We start from the raw sequence: 14,060 nt of genomic DNA on the forward strand, positions 1-14,060 counted from the left end.
ATGGATGATTTTTTTTCTCAATTATTTCTTTATTCATTTTTTCAAGAATATTACAAAGTAATAATCACTTTGCAAAATGAAATATTAAAGTTTTAAACATTTGTTCTAATTCCACAAACTTTACGATATGTTAGTAAGAAATAAATATATTCAAAACTAAACATCACAGGGGTAATTCCAAGAGATCAAAATTTGTAAATGAGGAAGTATTTTTTGAAAAACTTATAATGAAATAGTTTGGATATTCATGGAAGTTTCAACAATTTTACTGATTACTTGCACCTCCATCTTTAATAGATATCTGCATCCTAGCATTCAAGAAATCTTGCAGTTGAGATACCTCGAAGAAAATATAAACATTTTCTTGTTGTTTTATCCAAACCTCCAAACAAATATACAGAGGCACAACCCAGGAGCTTGGGACTCCCAGACAGCATGGCTAATTCAGCTCTGCTATTGACGTGTTTCTGTAGATAGCAGGATGAATTAGCCATGCGTTCCCTCCCTCCTCCCTAAACAGTCACAAAGAGACAGACATACCTTCTGGACTTACCTCTCGCTTGGCTACAAAGAAACTGAAGAGGTGAGAGAACCGCACGAGAACACTACCGCGCAGACACACAGAATCAAAAACTCTGTGATCAGCTAGGGAAAACTCCACCTACTCGGGATTGTGACGCTTCCCAGACAGCATGGCTAATTCATCCTGCTATCCACGGAAACACCGTTTACAGTAAGCAAACTTGTTTTACCGAAAAGTAGTTTGTCTTTGAAGGGCAAGGACCCTAGCTGTGATTTGGAGGAGACATCCACCGACCAGTTTCTCAAAAGAGGAGCCTACAAGCTGAGACAGCTGAAACCATGGATCTGACCGATGTGTGCAGTAGATCATGTGCATCCGCGCTGTACGCCACCAAAGCTTTCAGACGACCTGCCTGGGCCCGCCTCTTCATCCGATAAGGCGTCGTTAGCTTGCAACCTGCTGAATCCAGTGGAGAACCCCGCTCATAAGGCGAAATTGCTGCAAATAGCCGCATGCACTCCCAGTGCTGAAACCTCAAAAATCCTTTAAGTTGCACCTCCAAATTCCTGTCTTGCAGGGTCCTTGAGTGCTGTAGCTCCAGTAACCGGGATCATGGTCTTCTTGGTAACAGCGCACACAGCCGCATCTAACTTGGGTACTCAAAGCAGTTCTAAAGCATCCTCTGTCAGAGGATATAGCTTGTCCATGGCTTTACGCACTTTGAATCCCAGGTCTGGGGTAACCCATTCCCGGAAGAGCAAATCTGTAGCCGAGAAATAAAAGGGAAAGGAAGAAGCAGGGCCTCTCAGAACCCAGCAACAACCGGATCCATAGCACCCAGTTTAGATTCCTCAGGGTGACCTTCAATGCCCAGTTCAGCTTAAATAGAAGGAATAAGGGGACCCAACTCCTCCTTTCTAAAGAGGCGCACCACCTTAAGGTCATCCCCTTCCGCAGCATGCGCCCCACGCATTGTGCCTTGATGCTGTAAATCAGGGTCTACATCCATCCCCTGTAGGGGCTTGGGCAGTAGGTCTAGGTCATCTGGATCATAATCCTGACTAGAAGTATCCGTAGTAATCTGGGGAACCCCTGACCGGGGATGTTTAGGCTGAGCAGGCTCCACACCTCCCTTAGAGGTAGACCTTTTCTTAGTAGAGGCCTTAGATCCTTGAGAAACAACCTTTTTACCAGACTACAGCTTCCCTAACTTCCTCTCCTTGTAAGCTTTATGAAGCAATAACACAAGTTGTGACAAAAAAGAGGAAGAGGAGGAGTCAAGAGGCCCCCCTCGAGGCTATCCTCCATTGCAGGGGAATTAGGCTGTAAAGGTTCCCTGTCCCTTGGGAAACCTTGCTGGGGAGAAAGAGGAGGAGGTAAAACCCCCTCCCCCAGCGCTGCACTAGACACAACCCTGAATGACTGGAAAATGGTCCCCCGTTCCCATGCTGAACGGGAACAGATCAGCCTCAGAGTGAATTGCAGCAGATGTCCCAATTGGGACCACGGCAGACTTTGATTTAACTAGTTTTGCCATTTTAATATTTTTTTTCGACTCCCGACAGCCCCCCCCCCCCGGGATGCAAGCCGAGCAAAGGCCCTCCCCGGAGAGCCGCACGCAGACCGACCCGCACACGTGGCAAACGGACGAACGCGGCATTGAGTGATGACAGCAAAATAGACTAAATAAATTTAAAGAAAATTCAATGAATAAACAGCAAAACGAAAGGCAAATACCGCGCTACGACAGGGAGTGAAGGAGAGAGAGCCAGTGCGGGAGAAAACGAAAGCAAAACTTTTTTTAAATTATAAAACTTGCCTGGCAGTGGTCCAAGTTGCTGATCCCTTCGGGTGGAGTGAACCGGGCTCCCTGGTGTCGCACCCAAGCTGCAAAGTAGATAAGTAGGGCCCTCGACCCTGTGAAGCAGCTGCCTCAGACCAGTGAGGGATGGTTCTCTCAGAACCTAACGACCACTGTGCTGCCTCAAGGTCCTTTCTTTTATATTCTTTTTAAATAAATAAAGCTGAAATAATCCAGAAACAAAAGACAAATCCCCTAAACTAACTAAACACAAGATAATCAACTTAAGCACACAGCCCAGACTTTAGGTTTGGCGCCTCTCCCAACTACTGGAGACAGAGGAATACTGCCGGACTGTAGGTGGCACCAGCCTATTTATAGGCGGAGTTTGTTTTTATAACTGCTCTGTCTCCATCTGCTAGGGGGGGGGGGGGAGCAAAACCCAGGAGTCTGGACTGATCCGGGTACGTACAGGGAATACAAATATTAAGATGCCTGGAATTATTCTCAAAGTATTCCAAACTTCTGGAAAGAGCAAACTTTTCTTTAATCAGGGAGCTATTCATGGTCTTAATTTCTTGAATATCCTTTTCTAAATCAGTAATTGTAATCGCTTGCTCTCTTAATTGACTCCTGTGCTGTGGTCAAAAACAGGTTCATCACTTGTTGGTTGGGATGCATATCTTGACCAAATTTGTTTTCAGGGTAAATGGAATCAACAGGAGTCCAAAGGTTATTGCAACTAAGAGTTATCTTCAAGGTTCTGCAAGTATTCAAACCTTGATTAATGAACAAAAAGTTAAAAATTCAGACGGACAATCAGCTATGTTTTAGATCAACAAACAAGGGGGCATGAAGTCCTTCCAACTGTGCAGAAGGACCCTAAATATATGGAGTTATGCAATAGTAAGGAAGATATGGATTTCAACAATTTATCTGCAGGCAAGAATAATATTCTTGAGCAGTCATTTTCATCCTCATGTATGGTCTGTGGACAGCAATACAGTTCAAAATTGGGGGAACACCAATTGTGGATCTTTCCACATCTGCATTCAATTACAAACTACTTCAATACTGCTCCAAAATGCAATCTGTAAGAGAACTAGTTTAGGGCTGGCCATTTCAGAATTAACTTACAAATTTTCAGGGCCCCAGAGAAAACTGTCCCTGATACCTCGGTTAAAGGTTAATCCCCACATAATAGCTGCCTTCTGCTGGCAGACACACATACATAGACATAAGGTTAACAGATTTTTGACACAGGGCAGGTAAGCATGTTCTTGATCTGCTCTGAATGTGTCCCTTGCTCACAAGGCCGGTATTGTTCTATGTGCTGGTTCCCCACCTCCACACAGTATAAGATAAGGACTGAGACAGCCAGAGAAGACAAGAAAGAGACAGATGGACAGAGACTCTGTGACCATATGCTCTTCTACAGACTTGAAAACATTACATAAGGGATGTTATACTTTTATTATATTCCTATTACCTATATATATTTTTTATTTTTTATATTCCGCTTTGACATTTCAAAGCAGATTATGTTCATGTACTGTACATATTATAATGCATACCGGGCATATATAACAAATATTGTCTTTGGGATCTGCTGTTCTGTGAGTGCGTTACATGTGCATTGTCTGTATAGTAATGTGAAGTGTGTAGTGAATTGGGTTCCTGTCCAGAATGTAGTCTGCAGGATCTCTTCTCTGTGGCCTAACCACACCGACACTTAAGGTCAGATTTATTTATTTATTTATTTGAAGCTTTTTTTATACCGACATTCAAGGGACATCACATCTTTTTATATGTAACAGTTGGAGGAAGCAATACATAAAACTAGGTAACTTTACAGAATAAAAGGATGATGATAAAAGATGTAACAAAATATATCTAGATAAGGAGCATAAGTAATGGCCCGTAATGTGCACAAGAACAGCACAAGAGGGGCGGTCGGGGGGGGGATAGAGGCCGCCCAGTACAGCGGCCATTTGCCACTGTGCGGCACATGCAACTTACTCTGCAGCTCCTTTGCAGGAGCAAAAAAAAAGGTAAAAAAATGGGGGGGCCCTAGGATAGGGGGCGGGTAGTATAGGGGTAGGAAAGTTCCCTCCCAGTCCATTCCTTAATTGGAATGGACTGGGAGGGAACTGGAGAAGGCCCCAATGCGTCACTGCGCGAATATGGACCAAATCGACCCTCCCCTTGCGTGTGCCGCTGCCAATTTTATAACACGTGTAAACATTAGTGTGTAGCAGAACACAGTCCCACCAGGCCATAGTGATGGCCACATTTGCCATTCCTTGGAGCAAAATTCTAATATATGCATTTCCGCCCATTCCTCTAATTCTGAAAAAAATTATCAAACTAAGGAAAAAGAAATGATCGATGATCCTAATAGCCCCTATTGGCCAAGTCAAAGTTGGCTTCCATGGCTGCACAAGCTAGCAGTAGCTCCATTGTTATGGCTACTAATATTGCTAACCTTTCTTACCCAGTTGGAAGATTTCAGTTAAGAACAGATCCTTCGAGCACTGGCATTAACAGCATGGATGTTGAAGGCCAAGTAATTGCAACTCCCACATAATGTGAAGAAAATTCTGTTAGCATTGAGAAAACCAATTCTCCCAGGACAAGCAGGATGATAGTCCTCACATCATCCTGACATCATCAGGTGGAGCCCTATTACGGAACACTTTTGTCAAAGTTTCTAGAAACTTTGGCACGCTGAACATGCCCAGCATGCCATGATCCCTGTGTCCGCAGGGGTCTCCCTTCAGTCTTTGTTTTCACGCTGCAGTTTGCCTCGTGTTTAGGAGCTCTCTGAGATTTTTCTCACAACTTTTCCTCACAGAAACACTTGAAGTTTTACTTCACAAATAATTTCCCTACACGGATCTCCCTTCGTGTACATTTCATCGACGCTCGGTGAGTACTATGCCTTGTACTCCAGTCTGTTCCTGTCACCTCACTATCAGTTTCCTTGGTTACCAACCGAATTGTGGCCCTCTTTTTCCCTATATCTATCACCGTGGTCCGCCCCAAGAAGCCCGCGAGTGTCCTTGCTGTGATCTCCCACCGAGTCCATCGGGGGCTAGAGCGATTGGGATGTCCACGGTTCCCATTGTGGTCGCCGTCATTGCCGCCGAGGCCCCAGTCGAGGCCATAGTCGATACCTCCGATGCCCTCTACTAAAGAAAATGCTCCATACTTCGGGTTCTCAACCAGAGCCCTGTGCAATCCTTGGGCGAGAAACAATGCCAGGAGCAGTAGAGGCACGGTGACCATCCATCACCAATACCATCCAGGACAGTGAGAGCATCTTCCTCTGTGCTGGAGAATGACCGGGCCAAGCACGTGGGAATCGTCACTGGCACAGTGACCATCAGTCACAGACGCCATCCATGACCTCGGTGGCATCTTCCTCGATGCTGGAGAACGACCGGGCCGAGCACCGAGGGAAACATAGTCACTGCCACGGTAACTGTCCATTACAGATGCCATTCTGGACATTGGTGGCAGCTTCCTCGGTGCTGGAGAATGACCGGGCTGAGCACCGAGGGAAACATCGTCACCGGCACTGACGTAGTTCCGCGTTCGGTGCCGGCACTGATACCGCACCAGCATCAGTGTCCATTGAGCCAGTTGCGAAGTGGGCCCCAGTACAAGAGTCTCCATGCTCCTCTGCACTCCACACCGGTGCTGGGTACTGAGCCACCACAGATTCATGTAGAAGTGCCAGTAACGCCTAGCCTGACTCCCCCTGTAGCTGCGCTACCTATATCAGTTTCCAAGGAGGAGCTGGATGTCCTTGTCCATCAGGCTGTCCTCGATGCCTTCCGGAATCTACTAACACCAGAGCCATCGATATTCGCACTGTTGTGGCACCTACCAACAACAGCCTAAGTCATCGATGCCGACTCGTCCTTCTGAGCCTCCACGGCCCCCTATACCTATCCTGGGATCCTCGAACAGCGATGGGCACTCCAATCCCGCTTCGGCACCGATCCCATTGAGACCTAAGTAAAGGACGTGTCTGAAACCATCCCTTTTGACCTGGTCACTAAAAAGGACCAGAAGTTTTCAGGAGAGTCTAGGGCGTAACTTCTTCCAAGAACTATATTGGTATCACATTTTGGTATTTACCAGCTATATTTGACACAACACCAAGGAAACCTCTCTGCCATCCACATGAAATTCAAGCAATATGTGATTGTTTCGAACGTCCTCCCCGTCGCCAGCAACAGGACTCAGTGCTAGATGGTGAACCTGATTTATGGCCCGAAGTCCAAGATAAACTAGCTGATCTGCTATGCACCGCAGATAATCTCTTCGTGCACAAGGTCCAGCAGACAGTGGCTCAATTGCAAGACCACCGCAAGACCCTGCAATAGCTCTCTACGTTTCTTGCACAGCAAAGTGGGATGCTAGAAGGACCTTTTACTGCTCCTGCGTGAGACCAACTGATATCCAGATCACACCAGCTCCGCCAGTCAGGCAGGCTCCTGGATTTTTCAACCTTGCCAGAAGTCCATCCCACTGAGGACCAGGGCTTGGGATACCGTTCCCCAGATGCAACAAGGCAGAAGATTTTAATCCTGCTATTTCCTACTTTCAAAGAAAACAGGCGACCTCCGCCCATCCTGGACATCAGAAATCTCAACAAATTTCTTCAGAAAGAAAAGTTCAAAATGGTGTATCTCGGCACCATGCTTTCCTTTCTACAACAAGGGGGTTGCCTCTATTCTCTGGACTTTCTATACGTTTCATAGTGAGTATGGGTGTAGCTTGCTTATTGCGGCGGTTACTACCCCTAACTAATCAAGCTAGATATTTCACTTGGATGCAGCTCCATCACTGCTTTCTACATTAATGGTGGGGGTGGAAGGGAAATAGAACCAAGAGCGAAGAGAAACAGATAAGTATGAGAGAAAAAAGTGTGTGAAGCTTGCTGGGCAGACTGGATGGGCTGTTTGGTCTTCTTCTGCCGTCATTTCTATGTTTCTATGTAATAACATTTTTAATACCAAGTTTTGCCATTCAAACTAGCTTCGACAACTTGTGTATTTCACCAATGCCTAGCAGTGACTGCTGCTCATCTACAAAGAAACAGCATTCACGCATTTCCTTACCTGGATGACTGCCCAATAAGGAGTCCATCCAAACAAGGAGCTCTAAATTCTCTAAGACTCATTATAAATCTACTACATTTGACTGCGAACTCTGATCAACTACCATAAATCCTATATGGAGCAGATCTGAGCACTACAGTCGCAACGGCCTTCCTGCCCAACCACCGCGCAGACATCCTATCAAATTGTCCACATCTCTGCGTGCATGCAACATAGCCTCAGCCCATCAATTCTGCCCTGTTAACGGCTCCAACCCCTTATGAGTCAGCTTATCATGGGGTTTCTACGACTTAAGCCTCCTCTACAATCACCGGTTACGGAATGGGGCCTAAATGTATTTATTTATTTTATTTATTTATTATTTTTATTATACCGAGTTTCATGATAGGAATCACATCAACCCGGTTTACAATTAACAATGTGAGTAAAGGCAGAGAGTAACAAAGTAAAGAACATTTCCCAATACAAGAACAAATATAGTATGATATTTATATCATATATATATATATAAATATAAATATATATATATATATATTTATATATAAATATAGTATATAAATGTAGTGCTTACAAGGCTTATGTGTTCCCTGTTCGAGCCTTTGCATTCCTATAACATTAAAATTCTAACATGGAAAATTATTTTCCTCGTAGCCATCACCTCTACCTAAAGGGACAATGAGTTACAAGCTCTTGTTGCATACTCACCCGACACTAGATTCCTCCGTGACCGAGTGGTCCTCCGTACACACCCTAAATTTCCTCTTAAAGTGGACACAGCCTCTCACCTTACTCAGTCTATAGTCTTCCACTCTTTCCCAAGGCCTCACTCTCACCAGGCGAGAGGGTTTTGCACACCTTGGACTGTAAGCATGCAGGCATTATATCTAGACTGTACTGCACTGCATAGGAAATCCACCCCAACTCTACTTCTTTGACAAGACAAGCTGCAAGTTCCAGTGGGCAAACAAACTCTCTCCAACTGGCTAGAAGTCTGTATCGAATTCTGCTATGAGAAAGCAGGCCTTCCTCTCCAGGGGTGAGTGCAGGCACAGTTTGTAAGGGCCATGGCAACATTGGTAGCACAGAATCTTTCAGTACCAATTGCCGTCATCTGCTAGGCTGCGACATGGAACTCTCTCTTCACAACATTCGCAGCCCTCTACTGCTTAGATAAGGAAATCCGTCAAGACTCTGCCTTTGGCCAATCTGTCTTGAAAAACTTTGTTCCAGTATAATCCCCAACTCCTTCCACAACCACCTGCTGTGATTTCAGGCTGCCTCATTGCCAATAGCACCCCAATTATTGTGCCTGCTGCACGAGTTGTCTGCTATTGGCCTGTTGTAATATGAGTCAGCCTGTAGCTTGTTAATAACTGAGGACTACCATCCTGCTTGTCCTGGGAGAAAGAGTTGCTTACTTGTAACAGGTGTTCTCCCAGGACAGCAGATTGTAGTCCTCATGAAACCCACCCGCCACCCCGTGGAGTTGGGTTCGCTTACGTTTATTTTATTTTTTCGCTCGCGCTTTTTGTTACAAATGAGACTGGAGGGAGACCCCTGTGGACACAGGGATCAAGGCATGCTCAGTGTGCCAGTCAAGTTCTTGCTTGACTACAGAGAAAGTCAAAGTTTCTAGAAACTTTGACAAAAGTGTTCCATAATAGGGATCCATAATAGGGCTCCTCCTGATGACATCACCCATATGTGAGGACTACATCCTGCTGTCCTGGGAGAACACCTGTTACAAGTAAGCAACTCTCCTCTACTTGGAAATACTATAGTTATAAATGAAAAAGATTTTCAACCTGGTGGCGTTCTCAGAATGAAGATCCCTTCTCCTGTTTCATTCCATGCTACCTTTGTTACTTTCTATATCTTTCAGCTTCAGGTTGAAAAACAAATTCAGTAAGAGTGCGCTTGGTAGCAGCCTATCCCCAAAGTGCAAAAGGTTTGCTAGTTTCGCAAGAATCACTGGTTGCAAGATTTAAAGGTATTTATAATTGGAAATCTCCAATAAAAACACCACCACCACAGTGGTACTTATAGAACTGTAACAATTAACGAAGGAACCATTTGACCCCATGGCTACAGTGCAAATTAAATTTGTCACTTAGAAGATTTTATTTCTACTTGTGATTACTTCAGTGAGAAAAATGAGTGAGCTTACAAGTATGTTAACTACCTACTATACACTCAAATATTCAAAAAGAGTGATGCTCAGAACTCATCCAAATGTTTTTCCTAAAGTGGTATTACAATTCCATTTGCACCAAACTATCACTTTGATAGTTTTTTTTTCCAAAACCTCATCCGACACCAGTAGAACAAGCTTTGCATATGCTAGATTATAGAAAAAGCTCAGATGACTTTCTGTAGGGTTTTGTCCTGTCATATAAACAAAATAGGGTATCCAGTCAAAAAACAAACCTTATCCAGATGGTTTTCTCAATGTATCTCATTCATCTCTATGAATAACTCTGCATCCATCCTGGACATATGTCGTTATTGCATATATTTGCAAAACATTTTTTAGATCAAGAATCACACACAGACAGTAGTTGTGGTCAAGCTGTGCTGAGAAACATTTATAAATAGTACTTAGAGCAGCAGGCTGCGAACCAGGGAAACCAGGATTCAAATCCCACTACTGTTCTTTATGACCTTGGCGAATCACTTTACCCTCCTTTGCCTCAGGTGCAAACTTAGATTTTAAGCCCTCTGGGGATAGGGAGATAACTACAGTACCTGAATGTAATCCGCTTTGAAGTGCCAAAAAGAATATAAAAATAAACTTCCCTCTTTTCTCTATATTTACTTGCAGTCCTCAGGAGTCCCCACTTGTGAGGCTGTATTGTTCTTGCTTGACTACAGAGAAAGAAAAGTTGCTTACCTGTAACAGGTGTTCTCTGTGGCAGCAGAACAAGTATACAATCCTGAAAGCTCTCTGACAAGTTGAAATTAGCTAGATAATAGTGAGGGGGAGGGTGTGTGGTGGGGGCGCACAGCGGTAGTGTGAGAATGCCTGTGCATCCTCGGAAGTCTTTTATGTGCCTTTCTGAGCTATGAGAGAGTGAGTCACCTTGGCACCATCAAATTATATCGCCCACTTGTGTGGCTGTATGTTCTACTCTCTATGGATAACCCCTGGTACAGGTAAGCAACTTCACTATCATAAACACTAAGTAGTTTTCTAAAAGTAAGTTGGTTGAGGAAAGCATAAAGCTTATTTTATAACTGCCTTTTCATGTGTTGGGGAATTTTTGTTGAATCAGGGCGTGGTATACCCAAAGGAAAGACCGGCCGTGGTGTGCGCCAGAAAAATCGTGGCATTGGAATTCAAGGAATTGGTCCATCTAATCTGCCAAATAGCCAGGCTAGTCAAGATGTGGTGTCCCAGCCATTCTCCCAGGGTCCGTTGACCCAAGGTTACATCTCCATGAGTCAGCCATCTCAGATGAGCCAGCCAGGCCTCTCCCAGCCAGAATTATCCCAGGTAAATATGCCTATGCTGATGTTACATGAGTGGTAACCCTCTTTTGTAGTTGCTTTATACTGTAACAAAGAATGTAGAAGATTGACTGTCTGAGCCTGTTTAAGGTGCTGAAGCTGAAACATTTTTGGTAATGAGTTTTATTCTTCCATATCCTTTCTTATTTTTTCAGGAAAAAAGTAGAACCAGACATGGAAGACTTCAGTTATTTTCCTGAAGTCTCAATGATTAATAAAGGCATGCAGTGCATAACTTCTATAAAAAGGGCATTTTTCAGGAATCCAGTATTCTCAAATGTTTCTCACTGGATTGAAAATCTGCAGTATTTAGATTTGCTGTTCTGAATGTAATGTCAGACAGTTCCCCAAGTAATCCAATTTTAAATGAAGTGATTTCATATACTGATTAGTCCTAATTAGTAGTAGTTTTTATTTTTTACCCACTTTTCCAAACAATGCTCAAGATGGCTGATAAAATTATAAGCTCTATGATGCGGGGACTTATTGTACCTGAAATCTAAAGTGCTAAGTGGGTATCTGAAGCAGGAAGAGATGGTGATTTGCTGAAGGTAATTTGTGAGGAGTGTCACTGGGGAGGTAGTTTTGAACCCTGGACCTCAAACAATTACTCTAACCAGTTAGGCCAGTCATCTAGGGTTGACTACAGATGTCATCTGAATGCTTCCATCCATTTTTAGATTCATCTGTTCCACCATGGAATTTCAAGCATTTCAGAGACTAGAAATAGCAAAATGTGTGTCGGACTTAAATCACAGAACTGAGAAGTTGACTGTGGAAGGAGATCTGTTTGGGCCTTCAGCTATCTGCAATTAAAATGAAGCTGATTCATCTAAGGGAGAAATTGTCCAGGTTTCAATGAACCTTGAACCATACAGATTCTCTCACCCATCTCCCAGAGAAGTATCAGAAACCCAGGAAAAAATTATTTACAGTAGGCTCTGGTAGAACAAGACATATGACAGACACCCACTTCCCCAACTTTACAGCATCATATATTACCAGACATTTAGATTAAAGAATGGGGGTGGCAGGAGATAGCCAATGAAAGTGACATGTCACCCACAAGCAATAAAAGATGTGGGAGGAGAAAATAATAAAATCAATCAGCTCAAAAAAATAGAACAGGTTTCTAGGAAGTGTAACAAATCAAGGGAGACAAATTGGAAAGCTATGACTACAAATGCTCCTAGTTTGGGCAATAAAATCACAGACCTGCAGGCTCTATAGGTGGAGGTGGACTTAGACATTGTGGCTGTACAGATACGTGGTTCACGGAGTCTCATGACTGGGATACAGCTATAACCTAAGGAAGGACAGAAAAGGGAAGGAGTAACTGTTTGTCAAAAACAATATTCAAGCAACTGAACTGCAAGTTATCCCAGGACAAGCAGGATGCTAGTCCTCACATATGGGTGACATCAGTAATGGAGCCCTATGTACGGAAAACTTCTGTAAAAGTTTCTATGAAACTTTTGACTGCACCAGAGTGCCTACTGAGCATGCCCAGCATGCCATGATATTCCCTGCCACAGGGGTCTCCCTTTAGTCTTCTTTTTCCGCGAAGCAGTTAGCCTCGCGGTTATCAGGAGTCCTGTGGGATTCTCCACATATTTTTCCTTAACGGAAGCTTCAAAAACTTCAACCGCAAAGGGTCTCCCTTAGTTTAGTCATCGCGGTGAGTTTTTATACCGTTCTCTCGCGATTCCGTTCCGTTTTTTGATTAAAACAACTTTACCTGAGTCCTAGGGCCGTCGACGGCTGTCCGGCCACAAAAATGGCTACAGGTTTTAAAAAATGTCCGAAATGCGCGAGAAATATGTCTATCACAGACCCTCACCAAGACTGTGTACTTTGCCTTGGTGAAGGTCATGATGTAAAAAATTGTCCTTATGCGCTACGATGACCTCGAAAGGTCGACGTCTACGGATGGACAAAATGGAGCAACTATTCAAGATACAGCTGATTACTGCTCCGTCTACTTCCACACAATCGTCTCCGGCTGGGTCGATTAGGAAAGTAGTATTGAAGAAACGTCACTCAGGTGAGTCGGGAGACGCTCCCTTTTCCTCCCCCTCTCCATCGTCCAGAGCGTCCACATCGAGCAGCAAAAAGGGCGCGAAAAAGATAAACATCGCCATCGGCATCGCAGGCCGCACACAGCAACCACCCGCTTCGATACCCCGGCGAGCCATCGGCGGAGGACGGGACACCGATTAAGAAAGCCCGGCTCCAAAGTAAGGCTTCTGAGCCACCAGCAGGCCAACCCTCGCCGATTCCGGCGGAAGGAATCGTACCTCCTCAGGGCTCTGAGGTTGTACTGCTATCGCCGCCACCGCCTCCCCCCATGGGTGCTCTGTTCACATCATCCATGCGGGCGGAACTTGACAGTTACATACGTCAAGCGGTTAAGGATGCCTTTATCGAGGCGATGCCACGGCCTGCCACTCCGGTTCTGCCATCGACACCGGTCATAGGAGGATCTCCGGTCCCATCACCGATTCCTTCACGACCGATACCAAGGAAATCACCGCTCTCCTCGATGGCACCGATTCCATCACCGGTTCTACCTAGGCCGCAATCACCGGTTCCAGCACTACCGATCCCCGGTTACCATCGATTCCACCATGGCCATCGACCCCGATGGCACCGTCGATGCCTTCTCAAGAATCCATTTTTCAACCATTAATGGACAAGCTGGACTCACTGATCCATTGCTTCTCATCTTTACCACAACCTATAGATGTAGATGAGAATCAAGAGCCATTACCAGGTCCCTCGGGTGTCACGCCACCCCTTAGACCTCAGACTCCACTATCCCGAAATGCCAGCTAAGCCTACTAGGCCGTTGGAGCACCCTCTGGATGATAGTGACCAAGAATTCTCCTCGATGAAGACCTCCTTTCTGAGCCTCTCCGCCAGAAGATAGAAGAAAGTCACCACCGGAGGATCTGTCTTTCTCCAACTTTATTAAAGAAATGTCTCAAACAATTCCTTTCTCTCTCATTTCTGAAGTAGACAGCAGGCAAAAAACCTTGGAGGTGCTTCAATTCGTGGATCCTCCCAAGGAAATTCTTGCTATTCCTGTTCATGAAGT

The 14,060-nt window shown here is 44.7% G+C and overlaps 1 protein-coding gene across 1 annotated transcript in view; it reads left to right on the forward strand.

Moving 5' to 3' along the window:
• The window catches only part of UPF1 (UPF1 RNA helicase and ATPase), a 443,827-nt gene that overhangs the window by 396,086 nt on the left and 33,681 nt on the right, over positions 1 to 14,060 (forward strand). Inside the window, 1 exon segment of the mRNA XM_029614488.1 lies at positions 10,729 to 10,949. Within this exon segment, the coding sequence (XP_029470348.1) occupies positions 10,729 to 10,949 (221 nt within the window).

The sequence above is a fragment of the Rhinatrema bivittatum genome, chromosome 8 (genome assembly GCF_901001135.1).
Source record: "Rhinatrema bivittatum chromosome 8, aRhiBiv1.1, whole genome shotgun sequence".
In the NCBI taxonomy this organism is placed as follows: Eukaryota; Metazoa; Chordata; class Amphibia; order Gymnophiona; family Rhinatrematidae; genus Rhinatrema; species Rhinatrema bivittatum.